Below are 23,040 nucleotides of genomic sequence, written 5' to 3'. Positions count from 1 at the left end.
TTAGGAAACTAATATTGGGACAAGAAGGACGGGCCCCAGTACCTCTGGTTTAGATGTTCCTGTGTTTTGCCAGGACAGCATTTTCCCAGTGAATTCTGCTGCCTCTAATGGTAGGACTCAATAAAGAGTCTGTTCCAAAAGAGAAGTTAGGATGGACCCTACATACTACTAAGAGACCTGCGACACCTCCAGAGTGACAAAAGTTTAGTTGGTCCCTTGATATATACTACCTCCTTATACACTAGACATTCACAATTCACGCCCTAGCTGTTGTGAATTCATTTAGGTAAAATGAATAATTGTAACAACTGTTAGGTTACGTTGCTCCCTATACCCCTTGATTATCTCATAAGGGGCGCCACATAACGGGCACTGAACTTTCCAGAAATAATTGCAAAATCCATCTTGGACTCCATTGCACATCATATTTGGAAACCACCTATATGTTCAAAATGCTCATTTCACCACATGTATTACACTACACCACATATTACACCTTGCTATATTCCCCAAGGGGTGTACATTCAACAATTAGGATCACTTTTCGGGTTTTCCTCTGTTTTGGTACCACTACATCTCTCCAAATGTATCCTGACACATGTGAAGGATTTCTTGCAAATTTGGCCTCTAAAAGACAAACATCCCTCTTTTCCTCTACTGTGCGCCCATAAAGCATTTTATATGCACATGTGGGGTACTTCTACACTCGGGAGAAATAGTTTTACACCTTTTTTGGGGTTATTTAATATATTATCCCTTGTGACTTAAATAAATTAGGGGTAAAGTGACATTTATAGGAAAATTTTCACCTTTTTAATGAAGGGCCTAATTGGATCATGCACCTGTAGGGGCAAATACATATATTACACATTGCAAAATTCTCTAAGGGGTGTGCTTTCAAAGATTAGGGTCACTTTTCGGATTCTTCTCTGTTTTATACCACTAGGGTTCTCCAAATGCATATCAAACATTTCTGTCAAATTTGGCTTCTAAAAGGCAAACATCCCCCTTTCCTTTTACTGTGCGCCCATACAACATTTTATATACACATGTGGGGTACTTCTACACTTGAGAGAAATAGGTTTACACATTTTGGGGGGTTATTACATTTTTGTATCCCTTGTGGCTATATAAAATTAGGAGTAAAATGACCTTTATAGGAAAATGTTCACCTTTTATCTATTTAAGTCCTAATTAAATCAAACACCTTTATGGACAAATACACATATTACACCTTGCTAAATTCTCTAAGGGGTGTGCTTTCCAAAATGGTGATACTTGTTGGGGTTCCGCTCTGTTTTGGTACCACTACGGCTCTCTAAATGCATCCTGACATATGTAAAGGATATCTGTCAAATTTGGCTTCTAAAAGGCCAACGCCCCTCTTTCCCTTCTGAGCTTCACTGCGTACCCATACAATATTTTATTTGCATGTGTGGGGCAATTTTATACTCGGGAGAAATGCTAGTACACATTTTTTGGGGTTGTTTCATCTTTAATGCCTTATGGGATACAAAAATTAGCCGTAAAAGTGACTTTTTTGGGAAAATGTTTTTATATGCAAAAGTGGTGCAGTTCTGTGCTCAGGAGAAATAGTTCTACACATTTATGGGGGTTGTTTCATCTTTTATCCCTTGTGGCTTACAAACATTTGGGGCAAAAGTGACTTTTTTGAGAAAATTTTCACCTTTTTTCCCTTTTGGGGCCTAATTGAATCAAACACCTGTTGGGGAAAATACACAAATTACACGTTGCTAAACTCTACAAGGGGTGTACTTTCCAAAATGGTGTCTCTTGTTGGGGCTTTCCTTTGTTTTGGTACCATTATGGCTCTCCAAATGCATCCTGACACATGAAAACATTTTCAGCCATATTTGCCCTGCAAAAACGAAACAACGCTCTTTCCATTCCAAGTGCCCCCCTGTGTCCGTACAGCAGGGTACAGTGACAAAATGGGTATTGGCATGCTCAGGAGGAATTGCCCTCAACATTGTAAAATGCATTTTCCTTTTTAACGCATTGTGAAGGTGCAAATTTTAGTGTTCAATGAATCTATAGTAAGATAAAATTACATTTCTCTAATTTCACTTTCATTTATCTTTCACCCTCATGAAACACTCATAGGGTTAACAAAATTCCCAAAGGTTGTTTTGAATATTTTGAGGGGTGTAGTTTCTGAAATGGTGTCATTTGTGGGGGGTTTTCTGTCATGTGGGCCTTATAGAATCACTTCTAACTAAATTGACCCTCCAAAAGTTGGTTTTGATGATTTTCGTGAAAATCTGAAAAATTGCACCTAAAGTTATAAGCCTCCTAACATCCTAAAGAAAGGAAAAGATGTTTGAAAAATGATGCCAAGTTAAAGCAAACATATAGAAAATGTTAGTTATCAAGTTATTTTAGTGATATGACCAACTATCCAAAAAGTAGAAAATTTTGAATTTGGAAAACATTGTTTTTTTCAAAATTTTTGCCAAATTTCCATTTATTTCATAAATAAATACTAAACATATTGATTAAATTTCTCAACCAGCATGAAGTACAATATGTCACGAAAAAACATTCTCAAAATCAACTGGATATGTTAAAGCGTTCCAAAGTTATAACCACTTAAATAGACACATGTCAAATTTAAAAAAAATGGGCCGTGTCAGGAAGGTGAAAAGTGGCTTCAGCGTTAAGGGGTTAAATGGAAGAAGTTTGTGATGACCACAACTCTCCCTTGACTTGGCCATCCAGACAAACTTAGCAATTGTGGGAGAAAAGCCATGGTGAGAGGTAAAGAAGAACCCCAAGATCAGTGGCTAAGCTCCAGAAATGCAGTTGGGAGATGGAGAAAGTTCCACAAAGTCACCTATCACTGCAGTCTCCACAAGTTAGGGCATTCGGAAGTCTCTCCTCAGTGCAAGACGTATGAAAGTCTGCATACAGTCTGAAAAAACACACGAAGGACTCCCTGACTATGAGAAATAAGATTCTAAAAATATTAATAAAAAACTGTTTTAAGGAGAAATAAGATTTTCTGGTCTGATGAGACAAAGATTGAACTTTTTGGTGTTAATTCTAAGCGTTATGTGTGGAAAAAAACAGGAACTGCTCATCACCTGCCAAATACAATCCCAACAGTGACACATGGTGGTGGCTGCACATGGTTTTCAGCTGCAGGGACAGGATTATTGGTTGCAATTGAAGTAAAGATGGATGTGGCCATGTACTGAAATATCTTGTAAGAAAATCTCTTCTAGATTGCTCTGGACCTCAGACTGGGCCGAAGGTTTACCTTCCAACAAGACAATGACCCTGAACACACAGCTAAAATAACAAAGCAGTGGCTTCAGAACAACTGACCTTTCCTGACTGGCCCAGCCAGAGCCCTGACTGAAACCCAAATGAAAATGGCTTCCACCAACGTTCACCATCCAACCTGAGGGAGCTGGAGAGGATCTGCAAGGAAGAGGCAGCGGATCCCCAAATCCAGGTGTGAAAAACTTGTTGCATCATTCCTAAGTAGGGGCTTATTGTTTCATATGACTGTTTGTACACTGTAAAGTGATATTATATCTGTATATATGTTACAACCGCACCAGCGATCCTCGATCCTTTCCGTACTCACTGTATACCCTAAACTCCCAGCTGGAAGACAATGCTTGGATAAAGGGAAGGGAACCCAGAAATCCTCCTCCTTACACAGCCAGCACCCACAGGTCCCTACTTTCTTACACAGCCAGCACTAACAGGTCCCTTATTTCTTACACAGCCAGCACCCACAGGTCCATTCTATCTTACACAGCCAGCACCCACAGGTCCCTTCTTTCTTACACAGAAAGCACCCACAGGTCCCCCCCCCCATTGTAAGGGCTCATTCACACGGCTGTGTGCTCACCGTGCCATGGCCGGGAGCCATTGAAATCTACAGGGGCCGTGATCTGGACACACATCATGCGACCGGATCACAGCCCCCATTGTGGCCTCGTGAATCTACCCTTACATAGTGAGCACACCTAGGTCCACTTTGTTACACAGCCAGCACCCACAGCTTCCCTCCTCACACAACCAGCACCCTGTGGTCCCCTCCTTCTTACATAGCCTGCCCACTTTATTCCTCAGCTCACACTGTAAACATTCTATCAGTCTCCAGGCTGATAATGCCAAATGTGCTTACTATGTGAGATGAAGCACCTGTGGGTGCTGGCTGTGTAATGAGGAGATCTGTGGGTGCTGGTAGTGTCAGGTTAAGGTGAAATGTGTATGATGGCTGCATGAGACATTGGGGTGCTGCCTATCTTATGAAGACAGGACCTTAGGGGTGCTGGGGCATAGGGGTGTGAGGAGGTGTGCAATGTTTTTTGTTAGGAAATGGAAGCAATCCTGTTCACATCCAAAAAGTTAAAATGCCTGCCCCCATTCTTTTAACAGTTGAGTAGTTAAAAATTAGACTATTTGAGCAGCCAAGTGATCATAGATCACTGACAAGTCCTGCAACTAGTGCAGATGAATGCAGTCCTATTGGTTATACAGTTTCATTTTCCATTAACTCCTTAAAAAGGACCTGTCACCAATAATTTTGGCACTAGGAGCTGCTTACTAAAGTAAGCAGCTCCTAGTGCTTGAACAAACACCACAGCGTTAGAAGGATAGTGTTACCGGAAACCTCCAGGATACAGTGTAATCGTCGGACCGCTCGCAAAGCTGTCCGACGTATTCATGAGGGGGCGGGGTTGGGGCGGTGACTGCTGCATGACTCGCAGCAGTCACCGCCACCCTATGGTCCAGGGAAGAGGCAGCGCCTCAGACCGCCCCCTCATGAATACATCAGACCGCTTGGTGAATGATCCGACGATTACACTGTACCCCGCCGCACTGTTAGATAGCGTTACCGGAGGTTTACGGTAACACTATCCTTCTAACACTGCGGCGTTTGTTCAAGCACTAGGAGCTGCTTACTTTAGTAAGCAGCTCCTAGTGCCGAAATTATGGGTAACAGGTCCTCTTTAAGGACGCAGCTATTTTGTAGCTTAAGGCTCAGCCCGATTTTTTGGATTCTGACTTGTGTCAGAAGGGGTTAAGCTTTCCTTACCTGTGGCTAGTTCAAAGCATTTGATAACATACCAGATCTGCAGGACTTACTCATTAAACTAGGAACACACATTGAAGGCAGGGGTGTAACTACAGCAGCAGCAGCCATAGAAGCTTCTATGGGGCCCAAAATGTCAGGGGGCCCTGGCATCCGACCTGAATGGAGGATGTGCACCATCATATACATATTTTGCTGAACAGTGAACGACAATAATAAGTATATAACAGGGCACAGCATGAATAGGCAGCTCTGATAAATGTCAGGGGAGAAGGAGGGGGCAGCAGGAGACAGGATTAGGGATCCCTCATCTCTAATTCCTGCCGTGTACTTCCCTCATGTGGTCAGCAGCTACTGGGACAGATCTAAGTGTATAAATATATTTTTCAGTACATAAGTGTGTGTGCATATAAGTGTTTAAATGTGCATAGATGAGTATAATGAGTATACAAATATATATTATTTCTGAGGGGTAAGGGGCCCCATTCATAAGTCTGCTATGGGGCCCTGTCTCTCCTAGTTACTCCCCTGACAGAAGGGCTGCAGAGGATTCTGTAGCAGCACTATGGAGGCAAGTTATCAGGACATGACCAGCAGCACATCTATGAGCGGACATACCCACCACCCTTGCTTGGGGCCATTGATTGTTGGGCTAGCGCACGTCCCATGTATTTCTATGGGGTCAGGCTATATAGTGGTCATTGGCAGGTGACCGGGTACATGTATGACACACGGGTCACCAGCATGTAGCCTCATGGCTACAGGTTACAGTAAAGGTGGTGGTCTTCCAGGCTGTCCCCTCACAGCCAGTGTCACCTCCATGTCCTGGTGGTCCTGTGACCTGAGGTGTTACCATGACATCCGTACACAGCCGGCTACACCGGTCTCTACAGAAGATATCAGCGCCTGTGAGTGTTTCCTGTCATTATTTTCCTCTCACATGACATATTGCTCTGGTTGTGGGATAGAAGACACGGGCGGGTTATGTGAGGGGAGCGCCCGCCCGTCTGCTGCTGTCACCAGGCGCCGCCGCTGAGACTCGCCAGGGGGCAGCAGAGAGCCACAAGGAGCTGTGTAAGGAGCACAGGAAGGGGAAGGAAGAGGCGGGCTTCCCATGTTACTTGCACACCCTCTTCCTGCCCTATGTGATGCTCCGGAGCGCCCCTCTCACCATGGCTGCAGTGCTGAGCCCCCTCTGTGTGTGTGCGGGGGGCCGGCCCCGGTGTGTGTGACACTGCTGTCCCGGTACTCGCCTCACAACTCTGGGATTAGTTTGTGTTTGTGGCCGGCGGCTCCTCTGCGGGGTTTCCCTCTGACACTTTCCTCGCCGCCAGGACGGAGCAGCCCGCCCGGGACACAGCGAGAGCCCGGCGCCAGGCTGCGGCCAGGAACATGGCGTCCTATGTGGATAATAGTTTCAGACAAGCGGTGATGAAGCCCCCGGCTGACAGGAGCGCCCAGGTATGACCCCTGCCCTGTAACTCTAGGACAACTTTACCACCGCCTGGCATCTCCATAGGAAGGACATGGGGGCACAGTGCCAGAGCATTGTACTGTCACATCTGTGCGGAGATGCCAGCCAAGTCTGCAGTGTCACTTACATGCCAGCTACAAGTCACTAAGTGTTGTACTTGTTTCCCTGCCATCTTATACATGGGCACCACTAGTGATGCTATTGGGCTATTGTCACCTCAGGACCCTTGGATGTGCCCTCTCAGATGCCCAGTGTTTGCTTACACTTATCATTGTATATAATCGTTGGCTCGGGCACAGCTATTGGCTTTTCCTAGTTGTGGGGTTTGCCCCTGCGCCCCAGATGATTGCCCCTGCCTAGATGAAGACACAGTAGCATTGTAGTGGAGCTGGATGGGTGCCCGCGCCTCTCCCACATCATTCCTGAATAATCTGCCAGAGGTGATGGGCCTCAGCAACGTCATAAATGCCACAAAGACTTGTAAGGAATTGTCACAAGTTCCTTCACAACAAGTCATTGTTTCCTTTTAGAATAATATCAGGCCCGTTCCTGATAGACAGGTTAGAGATGAGGTCATAGACCGCCAGCGTGTGGGCAAAGCTGTACAATGTGCCCATTCTGTATGTGGGTACGAACCAGAACAGGATTATTTATTCTACCTTGTGTATTGTAATATGGTGCTGCCCTGTAGGTGACTATGGTGATTGTAGGTGGCATCTGTGTCTGTTTTGTGCTGGGTGCCATTGAACTATATCTGAGCACCATTGTCTGTGTGCTTCCTGCGGTAAACCTTTGCATTGATGTATGATTTATCACACCCATTTCTGGATACAAAAAGATGAGTATTTCTTAACCTTCGGGCCATCTCCTGTGCAAGCGTACACAAATGACGCTTGGGTATATAGTGCTTTTGGCCTTCTCATCAGAGGAGATGTCATCTCCTTTCTTGTGTGGTAACACGTGCACTGAGGAACAGCTATTTTTAGGGTGCACAAATCTCACTATGGAGACAAGCCTGAAACAAAGGCATAAGGAGGTACCGCACACAGACAAGGAGAAAGATGTGTACATTATCTTCTCAACTAAAGGTTTCATGCACACAGTAGTGTCAGTTATGTGGACCCTGAATGACGGCATACTAACTGGTACAGACCCACAGGTCCTTTGTGTTCTGTGATATTTGTATCATAGACGCTCACTTTTATTAAACTATGGAGTTTTGCTGGAGTCTTCATTGTTATTAATGTTTGATACATTGAATGCATCTATTTGTTATCCCTATTATATGCTCCCCTTCCTCCTATACTAAAATGTGACTGTGTGACAAGGGTAAGCAAGCAGCTCTCCTACACACTTTTCTGAAGTGCAAATAATTGCTAAATATTTGGGCTAAACAAAAATGCAGGCACACAGGGTTCAATAAGTTATGTCTTCTAATATTGTGGGATACATCATGGACCCAGTGTTCTATATGGACAGCTTGTGATTGTAATTGTGACCTACTCCATTGTGTTCTCCTCTTTGTACATGGAAATTGCGTTATTCATGTTTGATAAGTTCTGACCTACATTTGGGACCCAACATAGGGACATAAACTCCCTATGCTGTCACGTGACTGGTGGTTGTCAAAATGGATCCGCCATCCTAAAGGTCCAATCCTGGAAGAACTGTATGGGAAGCTCACGGGCACCTGTTCTGACATTTTGCCATGGGTCCTAGAATTGGACCACCCAAAATCGGATATTTTTTAAATGTGTTCAAAGATAAAACTTTTAATTGTCACCTTCGTCTTAGTAGCCAGGCAGCTTTTGTTGGAGATATGTCACTGTTGGAGCGGTGTCTGGCATTGCAAGCAGGTGGCTAAACTGGGTAGAATTTTTTTTTTTTTTTTACTGGCAGCAATTGGGGCATGCAGGAAATGATTCAGTTGTCTTACAATAACAAAAGAGGGACATTTTCTCTCCATTTCCTTGCTGGTTGTGTCAGAGGGCACCTGCTGGAGCCGCTGCTTCCATTGTGTGGTCCCATTTCAAGGTGTCAAGCTTTTCTTGTGGCACTAGATGGGATGATATATAAAATCTCCATATTGCCTCTTACACCAACATTGGGGTAGGATGTAGGCATATGAGGTATTGCACTGCATACTACTAGCTTAGTCCTCAGGTGATCAGGAACCATGGGAGATTTATACAAGGAGCTCCTCTGCAGATCTAGAGGTTACTGGGAAGATATGGCACATGCAATTTTACTGGAGGATTGAACAGACCAAACCTATACCAGTTGTTCACCTATAGACTATATATTCCTTATTGATCCTTTTAAGGAGCTGTTTTTTCCAGTTTCTTTGTTGTTAAGCATTGCCTCTGTTACTCTCTCGGGAAAGGAAACACTCAATTGCCAGTGATTGTTTCAGCAATAGCTGGAGTGCAGCTAAAGGAAAAGTACAGCTTGGATTTCAAAATGAGGAGAGGACAAAGCTACATTTTGATTTAGCCAATTACATTTGTAGAATCATTTTTTTTTTCCTGACACAAGGATGAACTTGTACTTTTATTAATCCTATTGTCATCATTCGTACAATACTAATGATCGGAAATGTTAGAATAGTGGATAAAGATCATCTATAGTTATGAACGCACCCTGGGACACCATTTACAAGTTGTGAATGGGGGGGTAAAGGGACGCAATGCAATAAATTTGTTTTGGCTTTCTCTAATGTAAAATATCAAATGTGCAAATGTGATCTGGCAGAAAGCTACAGAATAATTTTTGGCTGAAATCATATGAAACCTGCCATAAGGTTTCCTTAGCATTGCCTGCATTGTCCACAGTCTGTCATTCACACAGAGGACACATTATATTGCATGTGACTGTGATCCTGCTAATCTTCATGTGTAAACCTCTTAGTGCTCAGTGTTGCTGGAGCTTGTACACCCGTGTAGAATGGTACCTCTTCCTCCTCTGCATTAACTAAAGCACTCTCCTCATGTTCATGCATATTTCCTACCTGCACCCGAAGGAGGTTGAAAACAATTCAACTGTGGCCACGTTGTCTGTGGTCCATGTGTCATGTGAAGTGTGCTTACACACTGATAATAATACAAAAGTCTTGCTGCTGCAGCCTGTGTGCCTGTGACTTGTTTCCTCTCCTCATCCAGCTCCTTCCCCCTCACCTCTCATGTGCATTGAGCAGGCAGGGGAGGGAGGGGGATGGTGTGGAGGAGAGGAAGAATTCATGAGGAGACACAGGCTGCTGGCATGGAACCAGGTAAGGTTAAATAAAATTTTATAAAGTAGTGGCAGTATTCAGAATTCTGACAAAGGCATTTTTAATATCCGCAGAGAATAGGCTTTTAGAACCTGTCACCAGCTAAAAATCACATTCCTGGTTCACTTTGAAGTCTGTCTCTGCCTTCCATGGAAGTGGACAGGTTTGCTTTTTGTAGTTGGGGTTCCAATTGTTTTTTGCGAAGAGGCTCACATGGGCAATAAAGAACAATCCAGGGATAGGGCTAGGTTGATGAAGTTGGACCTCATTGATTTGTTAATATTCCTAAGCAGTCTCAAAGATTTTTGTGAACAATCGTGCATCTGTTGACTGAGGACCAATCAAGTGGAGGTGTTAGTAAGTCCTTATGTGTCTTGTAGGAAAGAACCTGTCTCAGGTCATCTGACATCGCCCTTCCCTGGATGTGTTTCACCCACTGTAGCATTCTTTGTGGCATTGAAGAAGCCTATTATATATATTATACAGGCAGTCCCCAGGTTATATACAAGTTTGGTTCTTAAGTTGAATTTGTATGTAAGTTGGAACTGTATACTTCATAATTGTAACCCCAGCCAAATATTTTTGCTCTCTGTGACAATTGGATTTTAAAATTGTTGTATTGTCATAAGAACCAACCTTTGTTAGACACTGTTAGAGATGTTTATTATAGCATTGAAAATTGCCATCCAGAGGTCTGTTAACTAGGAGCCATCTGTAAGTCGGGTATTCTTAAATAGGGGACCGCCTGTGTACATATATTAGGAGAAAATGGACCATTGTATAATATAAATTGAAGGCTGTGGTAGTACAACTCGTATAAGAAGTAATTGGCTCCTTTAGTATTCATGGTCTACAGTGTTATCCCCCATCCTTGGAGTGAAACAAGTTATTGTATATCTTCAATGTGGGGCTAGCTTACATTGGTTTTATCTGGTATATTGGTCATGGAATCCGTGTAGAGATGATGATCAGTTGAACTTATAAGATATATTCTCTATATACTTCTTGTAGTTGTATCCACAATGCTGACACAGTGGAGCTCATAAGATGTACATTATATGTCAGTGATTTACATGGTACAGTACAGTGACATAAGTATTTGCATCGGTGAAAAGATCAAGAAGGATAAGCAGGAAAATGGCTGGATTTTGTCCATGTAGATGATTGGCTTACTTTTCTGAAGGCAATCTGCGTAAGCCATAAGCTTAAGGTCTCCACGACAAACAATATTGGTGACTGGTGCGACTGCACTAAACAAGGTCCAAATGTTTGTTTTTGAAAAAGTATGAACAATGATCCCAAATTTTGGATCTGTCGATTTTTCATTTTTAGTAGCGTTAGTCACTTTCTACAAAGAAGAATACCATGACAATAGCTGTGATCATATGGGTCGAACAGTTACGTGTCGTGCGCTTTACCGACAAGAAATTTTCATTTATATTAATTACAATAAAATAGTAGGCATTTGGTGGTGCAGTAAAGGCCTATTGATCTCGGTGAGTCCTGTATTGTGGCTATATACAGCTTACAACAGGAAGTCGCTAAGTCTAGGTGTAACTTGAGGGTAAATTGCATTGTTTAGCTTGTATGTTAAACTGAATGTTTCTTACTGGATCTACAAGTTTTACCATTATATACTGGAAGCAGTAGGTGTCTTTAGCTATGAATTGAAACAATGTATTTTCCATTGTGTGGTTTACATTTTTTACTACTTCAATGGGTTTACATTCATCTCTTATACCCTGGACTTGTGGATAAATACTGGTAATGGAGAAAGAAGTAGGGGAGAATCCTGACTGTACTTTCTAACATTTATTGCATCATATGCTTTTCAACCTATGTTAAAACAATTTTAATAGATAAGAACTGTGGAATCAAATTATACAGGGTTTATTTATTTAGTTGAGAAAATGGGTTCAAAGCAGAGGTAAAGATTTTGGGGGAAATGTTTCTGTGTGCTGTTTTCTCTATTTGCTTCTATGGGAGTATCTGAGTATATTCTCATTTAAAGAAGCTGTACCAGGATAATAACATACACGTGATCTCCTAGTATCACCTGTGTTCATAGGAATTTATTGCACCTTCACTTAAATCACATTAATGGAGCTGAGCTGTGGTACCAGACACAACCTGTAGGCATGTGCGGTCAAGGGGCTATTTCTGGGAGATTTTGATGATTCCTTCAAGCTTCAGCTTGGATGCAGAGGTCTATTACACTTAATAGCTTTGCTTCCAGTAGTCATTGTTTCCTAAGCTGTACAGGGCTTGGCTGATGCTTTCACATTAGTCATATGAGCCACTATTTGGTAGTGCTTATGTAGTTTGATGTACACAGCGCCACTTGTCAAGTGCTTTCCATAGTGTATGACATGAATGACGCCTGCTCCTTTGTCTGCACTCTTGGCATTATTAGTGGTTAGAGATGAAACAGACCCGTTTCCCTCCCCCTTATTTTGCATTGATTTGTCTTTACAATATTTGTAGAAACTTTTGCCTCCCCCACAATGTTCCTGTGCCTGGTTATGTGTGTTAATGGGCTCCTCTCTCCATCACAGGCCTCTCTTCTCATCTGTATGATCTGTGCACAGTGTGCAGGCATGTGGAAATGGGGGGCAGATAATAGCAGGATAATTATGTATTTATCTTTTATTCTTGGTTCTGGTTGTAATGAGGCCACCGGCTTCTTTATCTGATTCCTGCCCGCTTCTCATGATGATAGCTAGTAGAAATTGCTTTCCAGGAATATTGATATAGACATCAATGGACTCTCACAATGCGATGGATCCCCAGCAGTTAGTTATTGCTTAAAGAGTAATTGTCAAACTATGGGAATCGAACGTTACCATTCTGCAGTTATTTCATTGCCTGTGTATTCCTTTTCCGATGCCGATATGCAGGGCATAGGGCATTTTGTAGCAGCCAAGTATTCAGTGATCTATTTTTTTCTGTCAACTAACTTTTTTTTTTTCTGCATATTAGAAAGTTCAAAGCATTATCAAAGATTAAATTTTAAGTCCTGGTTTGGTACTGATGTTGCAAAAATCCTAATGCATCAACTTCACCTGAAGTGGGCATGTATTTTACATCTATGTGCCAGGGCTTGTTCACACAGACTTTAGCATTCACAGGGCATACCACACACTTGCAAAAAGAGAGCAGGCTCTAGCTTTTCCCAGTGTACTGCCGCTTGAAGTAAATTGGGCGTTTGAATGTACCCAATTTACTTCAAGTATGCATCCGTTCAGTTTTCTCTTTACGTTTACTACTACTTAGAGAATTGCCTGTACTTGCATAAGGCCTTGTTTCAGATCCAAAGAGGTCACAGTTATATATTTTTTTTGTCTCGTGTTATATTGTTCTCCTACTATTCTTGTGTGGTATATTTTAGTGTCATTAGGTTTGGGCTGTTGTGAATTTTACAATGATTCTTCATATCGTCTAATTTTGACTCCTGCAATTGGTCCTAAGGCTTTTGTCCCCAGATATGTTGCCATTGCCCGGATATGTAGGCTTTCCAGATGATAGAACCTCTGTGTGACACATGCATTTTGTTGGGAAGTAACATAAGTAAGCTTTTGTTGAGGAACACTGGCAAACATTCATTTTATCATGTACATGTCTTGTTTTGTAAAAATGTTTCCAGTCTTTCATAATCTTGGACTTTAAGCCAGTGTTTAATCTGGACTTTGCTCAAAGGTTATAATGTTTTTACACTAAACATGATCTTCTTTCAGTCGCCCTCCTATCGTTTGAAGCAAAGTTTCATATTTTGATAGAAGGGTTCATTACTCTCTGGTACGTCTACACCTCGTGTGAGGGCATCTGGAAACATTTGCAGAGCGGCATGGAGCGATTGCTTCACAGCACATTCCCGATGTTTAGCTGAGGAATAGTATGTGTACTGGACTTTTGGTTTCCATTAGCTACTTAGTAATCATTGATTAACTGTACTACGATATAAGTATGTTCTGGATAGTACAGGGGGTTATGTGGGCTCTGAGCAAGTGTAACAATCTCTAGATATATTCTACAAACGTGTGAATTGCACGATGCTCACAAGTATTTTGTCGCTGCCTTAAAAGATTTGAAATGTATATTTAAAAAATAACAATAAAAACTCTCTAACCTGTAACGTAGATACAGAGCTCTGTTATTCAAGCGTAATTCATAAAGTATGTCTCCTTGGCATATGTTTGACAGGTTAATGTTCACATACTTTATTTATTGCCTAATGAGCAGTGGAGGAAACTATGCTTTTTTAGAATTTGGGTGAAAAAAAACATATGCTTGTGCTTGAGACACCTATGGAGTTTGAAGAAAAGTCAGGAGTGGATTATAAAGAATAGTAAATATAATGGAAAGAACTGCTCTTATCCTCCCTGCAGAATCCAAGTCAAGGTTTAAAAAAACTTCAGCAAAATCTGCTCTAAAATAAAAATCCTTAGACAGCAACTGAATACTACATATTGTGATGGCTAGCAGACTGGTGTAGTACATCTCCAGCTGGGAGAGGATGGGACAGTGTAACAGCCTGTGAGGCCAGAGCAGGGAGGAGATCTGATAATGCTCCACCATCCCTTTTGGCTTGGTTTTGATGCTAGATTTCCTTTAAGGCATTTGAGTTTGACATTTTATTTGTGAATTTTGTTAAAATTGTCTGGAAAGAGACCTTTTCATGATTTTTCCAATTTTAAATGACTATTCGGACCTATGGTGTGTTGATTTTTTTTTTTCTTTATCAACACAAAACCAGAAATCTATTTATTCTTTTATTAATTTGTCCTATATGTAAATACTCCTTATGTGAAAACAGATCTTGTTTTGTTGCTCCTATCAGTATGACAATATAACCTAAACCAAATGAGGATGTTACGGCAGTGGTGTTTGGAGCGCTCCCCCGGGGTTTGCTGCTGCATGACGAAACCTGCTGTATAATTGCTCTGGGTATTTTGTCAGGTTGCTCGGGTCTCTGGTGTCCACCACCAACCAGCGGTGACTGCTCTTAGTCCCATTTCACTGATTAGACTGGAACCATTTTTTATGCTTCTCTCCTGGGACCCTGTACACTGTATGCATACAACTAGATACATCCTCATAGATTAACTCAGAGGTCGCTTTATGTTTTCACAGAGCATCCGAAATCTGTAGTTATCTCATCCTGTCGGTCACATGTGCTTGATTTGTAGGAACTATTGGTATAAAAGCAGTTTTCTTTCTTGTATTATACTTATCTGTTCTGTAAGCGGCTGCTAGAAATTAGCATTTCAGTTTCTCCCACTTACGTGGCTGTGAGCATTGTGTGGTGTCTGGCCGCCTGTATTATGATGTGACCGCTGTTCAATCTCAGGAATGTGCTCGGTGAGGACTGAGGGGTTACTAGGTACATTCTTTGGAGGCTTTCTTATTCACATTGTACTTATTGAAAGCAATCTTGGAGCCGTTATCATCCAGTTGAAGGACAAAGTACACTTGCTGGTTTTATTGTTACTGCTTCAAAACCTGTTTTAAAATGCATAAAATTGTTCTCATTATTTATCAAATACTCAGATCCTGTCATGAATTCCAATAGTTAATACACAGAGTTAACCTTTTGATGCCTATTTGTATCATGTAGATTTTTCTGTCGCATAGAAGGCCATTAATTTCACGCCCATAGAAAGGTGGGTGTACTTGGGTGGGAAACATCATCCATCATTATAAAAATCATTTTCATAAAAGATATCTGTGGTCTTTGGCCTTTCTCTGTATACAAAAAAAGACCTGCCTGGACCAAAGAGGAGGAGAGTATACATTTTTTTGCCCACAAATTATTTGATCCCAGAGAAATGCTTCTTAGAAGAATAGGTGTGGACACGCCTCATCTGAGAAATGGATTTGGATGCCCTAGTGCAGTGATGGCGAACCTTTTATAGATCGAGTTCCCTACAACTACAACAAAAACCCACTCATTTATTACAAAGTGCCTACATGACAATTTAAGCAGCGACTTATTTCTCACATTGTCGCAGCTTTCTATTATACTTGCGTCTTGAGGAAACCAATGCTGTAGAAAGAAGGAATAATTTGGATTATTATAGTAGCTTCCTCCCAGGGTTCGCTGAATAGGAAGAATCGCCAACGATAATCCAACGCTGTCCACATCTCCTTATTCCTCCTGCAGTCAAGGATGTGTGGCTTTAAAATAGCGCTGATCACGGGATGCCCTAGGGGTGGACTGGGGCAGCAGGAGGATGCTTTGAGTCCTGTCTGGTGAACCCTGTGCTGGGGTGAAGGCCTGAGTGCCCACAGAAAGGGTTCTGATCCATAGGTTCCGCTACCACTGCCCTAGTATGATATTTGGACAGCTCCATGATCCTACAGCTGAAACAGTGTCCTCTACGTGTCATCAGTTGCATAGCTATTTAGCAGAGATGCTGATGACCTCCTTCATACCTCCACTAATGGAGTTTGCATAGTATGTAATACCCTTATTTGTCTCGGGCTTCTAGTAATGCAGAGCTGCTACTTACAGATATGAATAGGTTGTCTCCTGAAATTACATTTCAGGACGACTTGTCTGGTAAATATAATGAGTGTCGGTGGATCTCATTGCGGGTGTGACTACTATGCACCATTCTCGTTGGCTGGGGGATTTCCTCTCCATTCACAGCCATTATTGATGCACCTCTGATGTCTTCATAATATGTCATCAGAGGGCCATTTACAATAATGAAATTTAAGTATGGATTTGATTAAAAGTAATCACTTGGGGAAACTGGAATATTAATGCCAGCAGGAAAGCCTAGAAGTCTCTCATGTCACAGGCGCAGTTCACCATCAGGACCACAAGTACTGAGCACTGGTTGTTGTGGATGATAAAGATATTTCTACATATTTATTTTTGACCATGAGGCAATTAGAAAAATAAATAGAAATTTCCTGAATTTTTTGGATTACAATAATTTGAAAAGTTGGGTGACAACCAGGAGCTGCAGTGACGGATCATAAATTGGCACATAAACAATATGGCTCATGGGAAAATTTCCCCCTTTCTTCAGTCCACACACTGAATGAAGGAGGATGGGCTGCTTTCTGCTCTGGGGATGTGATCTTTGTGTTTTCCGAGGCTTCTGGCCTTGTAGTAGTGCTTTGGCTCAGTGACTGGCACATGTCTTCCTATATAGCTGAATTTCTTAGGATGTTTTCAGGTGAAGGTTTCCACTTAGAAACGAGTTGACATTTTTCCATAATTGGTGGGGGAAGCAGCTGCCAATACAGCAGATTTGTTCTTGGAACGCAGTAATAAAAGTGCTTGCTCAGTCTTTTAGCATGTCCTTGGTGTAAATACTAAAAGAGCAACTTGATATCATAGTTTATACGATTGAAAAAAGACTCCTGTCCATCAAGTTCAACCAAGGAAGGGAAGGGATTGCATGAGGAAGGGATTTAGGGTAAACAATTCTATATAACATAACCATCAATGTTATTTAGGTGTAAAAAGGCATCTAGACCCTTCTTGAAGCTATCCGCTGTCCCTGCTGTGACCAGTGCCTGAGGCAGGCTATTCCACAGATTGACAGTTCTCATAGTAAAAAAGCCCTGTCGCCTCTGGTGATTAAACCTTGTCTCCAGATGAAGACGGTGCCTCTTGTCTTTCCACTATACTTTTTTTTTTTTTTTTTGGTGTGGTCCATTCATATATTTATATAAATTAATCATGTCCCCTCTTAGTTGTCTCTTTTTCCAGACTCCATGGGTGGTTGGGTTTTACTGGTCCAAACCTACAACTACAGAACTGATATACTGAAGTGCCGTTCAGCAGTTGTAGGATTGGTCTGGTAAATCCCTCACACACACTTTGCTAGTTTGTTAGAATAAACCTGCTCATGGGCAACTTGCCTTGTGGTGCTAGCATTGATTTTACAAAAACAACAAACCTCTTATACTCACCTGCTCCCATTCATTTATGGTAGGGCCTCTCACTGCCGGGTTTCTGGTGGTGGTGTCCCGACTACAGCCGCTTGCCTCCTGCACCATGTGTTTCAGGGATGGTAGCGCCTGTCTTTGCAAAGCGGTCCCCACTGCGGGGGAAATGGAGCGCCGCAGGACCTGGTTATAAATGTCTTATTGTCTTTATATAGTCCCCCCCCTGCCCCCCCCCACAACCATACATAATATTTATTTCAATCCTGAACAACCCATTTAACCAAAATAGTTTGTCAGACGTTGGTCAGAGACATGCAGTAACAGTTAAACTGTTTTGTTAAATAAAAAAAATTCTGAATAACGTTTTTGCTATAATGATCTCTGTACTGATTCCCATTGTGTGCTCTGGAGCGCTGCCATCATGTAGCAGGGGGGAGGACTTGGCATTATTCCTGAAATTATAGAATTATACTTATTACAACAACCATTTCTTTTGATGGAAATGTCCTTTGTAAACTGTACTGAATGTTTACTTTCTGGGTCCCTCTCTTTGAACAAGTGGTAAAAATGATATATATTTTCTTAGTAAATATAATTCATATCAATGGATTTTAAGTTAGTTAATACTATTGACCCATGCCTATGCTGGCCAGCTTGATGCCCCAGTAAGTTAGTAGAGTCCTATGGAGCCAAAATATCTTTTCCTAGTTTTTATTCAGGTTTGTAATAAGAAAAGACCTGTAGGAAGGAACAGCATGTGACTGATGTGAGTGGCTTGCGCAGTGACATAAGCCATAGTCAGTTGGGAACAGAATCTTTAGGCATTGAGCTAGTTCCACTATAAGAAGGGACTAACCATTTAGACTGAGGTCACTTGCAGCAAAGTTGCTGATGGAGAGCTGCAGGGGAAGTGATGGTGGCTAACCCGAATCCCATCCCTGTGCATAATTTGCCTTGCCAGAATAGAATCTGTAGCATATTCTAATTGTGGATCCTACCCCTCTGCTGCAGGTGAATTGTGGCTGAATACTGCGAGGAAAACATCAGTTTACACAGATGGTTTTCTACGTGGTTAAAGGGCTTGCACCAAGTTTGAGTGTTATATCTTTTCCACAGGAATAGGGATAAATATCTAGAAGTTTAGAGTATGACTGTTGGGCCCAACACCCAAACCCCGCACATATTCATCAAGTCCAACATTCTGCAAAAGTGCATGGAAATGAAGTGCATGGTACAATGACTATGGGCTTATCTTTACATGAATCCATTGTAATTTTCATAATCATTCATAATAATTGAAAATAGGCCAGTTGTGAACAGGGAACCTGTCATTAGCAATTGGCCTAATAAACCACTACCGGAATATTGTCCAGCAGCGTAACACCATCTAGTTTTTGTCTCTTTCTTGGTCCAGTGTGGTGGCATCATTCACTTTGAATCTCTGCCTCCTTGACTTCATATAACCAATTTCCATCTCACTTTAAAGGAAACCTACCACTTGTAGTGGCAGGTTTCCGATGGAAATACCAGGCACCAGCTCAGGGTGAGCTGGTGCCGGAGCTTATTTTAGTTAGTGTTTTAAACCGCGGTATCGCTCGGCGCTTACCGTGCACGCGGCTACATAGGAAGTGAATGAGAGCCGCGTGCAAGGTAAGCGCCGAGCGCGTACCTGCCTGCGCCGGCTATAACGTTTAAAAAGTGTTTTAAACCGCGATACCGCGGTTTAAAACACTAACTAAAATAAGCTCCGGCACCAGCTCACCCTGAGCTGGTGCCCGGTATTTCCATCGGAAATCTGCCACTACAAGTGGTAGGTTTCCTTTAAGGCTACATTCCGTGCGCTGTATATTCCTATGGAGAGGGGCGGTGGTGAGCACCGCTTATCCCCTGCTCCTCTCCCCGGTGCCGATGTATACATTACGGCGGGCATACAACGTGGGAATGTAGCCTAAAGTAGATTTTCAGGTTGATGCTACTACACTGGTTCATAAAAGAAACACTATCTGGGAGGTGTTCAGTTACTTACTGGCAGAAATTTATTAAGTGATTTCCTGCTGACAGGTTCTCTTTAAGGGGATCTGGACAATTATAGCACCCTATGGGGGACATTTCCAGGGGGTATAAGTCCTGAAATAAAAGCAATTCCTTGGGAACCGCCAGGAATTGATAATGTTTCCCCCTTTTTGCCAACTCCAAGTGTGAAGGGAGGCATGCCGGAAGCAGAGTAGGCCGCCACGGAGCATTCCTGCCCTTCATCTGTTTGCTACTTATAGCCTGCCCCCCGTTCAGGTCTGCACATGCGCAGATTATTCAGCAATTTCTGTGCAGCCGAACGCTGGAGACATCAGGCGGCCAAAGCCTTGCTGTGGAGGGCTGAGGATTTCATCATACACCAGTGCACATTAACCCCCTCCCATGTGTCTCTGAATTCCTGAACTCATGGCTTTAGAGATCTATGATTCTATGAGTTCAGTTGAGAAAAATTTCAGGAGAGTTTTGTAAATGAAGCCAAAATGCTGCATTTTGATTGGCCCAAATACTGCTTCTCACCAGGGGCCTTAAAAAAAAACTGCTGGTATTTTATATTCAGAAAAGAGTCCACCAAAATCTATTAATTCAAGAAGCAAAAGCTGACCATGATGAGTACGGTACATCCTATGTGATATGTAACCTTCTCACTCCAGCAGGTTTCCCATTTATTTAGCGTTCTGCGCTTTGTTTCTCTGCCAGCAGCAGATGGTATACTTTTATATTGTTTGCCCAGCTTTTGTGGCTTGCCAATTCTTGGATGCTTGACACTTTTATTTGTGGTTTGCTTACCAGGCTGTGTGCTTAGTGTATGGGCGCCTGCACAGGTTTATCAGATGAAGTGATTTGTGTACCCAGCGGTGGCTGGTAAATGTGGTGCATGCCCTGCGCTGTGCTCACATGGGTGGAATGCATTCGCCCGCCGTGTACATTCCATTCCTTGTTGTTCTCCTAGCAATAACACATGATCCAGTGGGTGGACCTAAGTAAACATGGGTGTGCCAAGCATGCAGTGTTTGAAGTCTTACTAACCACTCCGACATAAAAGGAGAAGAATAATACAGCCAAGTGGCTTAATGCATGTTATAACTTTTCTGGGAAGTTTCATGCTCCTTTTCTATTCTTGGTTACTATGAAGATTATGTGCTGGTTCCTGGAGCAGCAATTCATTTAATCTGAAGATCATGTTCATAGTAACACGTTATAGTCATGGGCGTCCCTCTCTCGCTTAGCTCATGGTAATAGGGTTGTTGTTAAAGGTCTTTATTTGGTTCTGACGTGGTAGATATTTTATGTCAGCAGTTCTATAATGTGGCATTTCGCTACCTGCTATAAGGGTATGTGTGTTGCTGAACTAAATGCAATACTTTTAATGGTTAAAGAGAACCGGTTACTTACTTTTCCCCACAAAACTAGCAGTACTGTTTAGGTATGCTATGATATAATTCCCTCTTTTATGTAAAATCTCGTCGCCCATTTAACTATAAAATCTTTTCCAAAGCCAGGTGAAAATGAGAAGAAAAATTTTTGCCATGAGTCCGTTTTAGATTCTTGTGGGGGAGAGTCACTTTAGATGCCTTTATTTTGGGTTCTATAGCAGCTACAATTGTATCTTTCCAACCGCATCAGGCTAATAGAACTGGATATATGGGCAATTACAATCATCGCAGATAAAGACGCAATTCCATACTTTGGATTTATCAAGGATTTTACTGGTGTACACTAGATGTTGAAGTTGCATTCATGGGGCACCAACTGTTTGTCCCCTTGCGCCACTCACCTTGGAGTGGCATTGAGTGGGGAGCCGTTCCTGATGCAGGTTATAGCGCTATTCTACATCAGACCATCTTATATACTCCGTAATGCACCAGTACTTTTAGTTTCTGTATGTTCGGTTCTGTAGCTCAAATCTGTTACAATTTGAAAAGTGAGATGCTTATCTTTAATATGATACATAGTTTTATCTACTATAAAGCCCAATATATTAGCAAATTAAATACCTCCTCCCCGCCAACCTCTCAGCCAGGCTGAGTCACATAAAGGAGGTGGTTGTCACTTTAGAGTGGTAATGGTTCTGTTATCAGATGAGAATCTAATCTTTAAAGTTACATGAGGCTTGTGGTTCTGCTTCTGGAGATATAGGTATTTAAAGAAAATGGTGGTAATTTGATCTTTTATCTGTAGCTCGCATTCCCAACTATGAACTACTTGTTCATATCTTTGGTTCTGTAGCTAACAGCACCAAAAGTGTGATTCAGATTGAAAGACGAGATTGTGCTATAGAATCAAAAATGGCGGGCATCTAAGGTGACGCACCCCCATCAGCCTCTCTTCCTGACTCGTCTATGTCTAAGTCAGTCTGAGAAGCAGGGGTGCTAGTATCGTTTCAGATTTCCACATATCAGTCTTTATAATACAGAAGAGCTACAATAAAGTGATTAAAAAAAGATAAAATTCTCCTCTTTAAGCTTATACCAGAACCCATCTTCCTGATACCAGGTTCTAGCTTCAGTACAACTTAAGATATTGGCATGGTTGGTGATGTTACCCCTCTTCATTTTCACATGACTTTGGAGGTAAACTACTGAGATTTCAGAGGATATTTCACACCCTATCTGAGGTGCTGCTTGTTTAGTGGTGTAAAAGTGCCCACCGCTTTTATTTTGCTGGACCAATCCGTTTAGTCTGAATTCATAGACCATAGTTTATAAGGACCTGTGAAAATGGATGCCAGACTGATGCAAATTGGGTGTATATAAAATGAATAGTCTCGTCTGCGGTGTGTGTTGGAATTTGCCTAAGATGTGGATGTGTGCTTAGATTTACGATTGATGTTTATCATCTGTAGCATATCAATTCTCTGCTGCAGATTCCATTAAAGTTAAAGTCTTGGTGAAAATTGTGCGTGTGCTGTGTTAAGTACAATGGACGTACTAAAATCCGGGCTGTGTGTATTCAGACTTGTAATGCCTGGTCAAGGTGTCCATAGTGCAGTATGTCTTTCATATACCACCAGTATATACCCCCTACCTCTGAGTCTGGATGGCTGTGTTATGTGCATTATATTTATCACTTTTCCATTTTTTTTTCACATGTAAAATAACCTTAGCCCTTAGACATGCTCTCTCATAAAGGAGCCGTGATCAGTTTCTTCTATTTATTTGTGTGGCTTTAGTGCCGGCAGCATACAGTGTAAGTATCTGTAATGTGTTATGTCATTGATCTAAATGGCTGCTGCTATAAGTGCGCTGACTTCATTGAAGCTGCTGGTCTATAATATGTGTGTTCTTC

At 42.0% G+C, this 23,040-nt stretch overlaps 1 protein-coding gene across 7 annotated transcripts in view; it reads left to right on the top strand.

Annotated features, from left to right (window-relative positions):
- The first annotated feature begins 6,176 nt into the window (after window positions 1-6,176).
- RAPGEF2 (Rap guanine nucleotide exchange factor 2) overlaps window positions 6,177-23,040 on the top strand; it is a 144,721-nt gene continuing 127,857 nt past the window's right edge. For all 7 annotated transcript variants that reach the window (XM_072120461.1, XM_072120446.1, XM_072120453.1 and 4 more), the window contains exon 1: window positions 6,177-6,535. In XM_072120461.1, the coding sequence (XP_071976562.1) occupies window positions 6,467-6,535 (69 nt within the window). In that variant the 5' untranslated portion in view covers window positions 6,177-6,466. The remainder of the gene's footprint in view (window positions 6,536-23,040) is intronic.

This window comes from Engystomops pustulosus, chromosome 1 (assembly GCF_040894005.1).
Source record: "Engystomops pustulosus chromosome 1, aEngPut4.maternal, whole genome shotgun sequence".
Taxonomy (NCBI): domain Eukaryota; kingdom Metazoa; phylum Chordata; class Amphibia; order Anura; family Leptodactylidae; genus Engystomops; species Engystomops pustulosus.
Note: the sequence above shows the minus strand (reverse complement) of the source record. Positions and strands in the feature narration are given on the sequence as shown.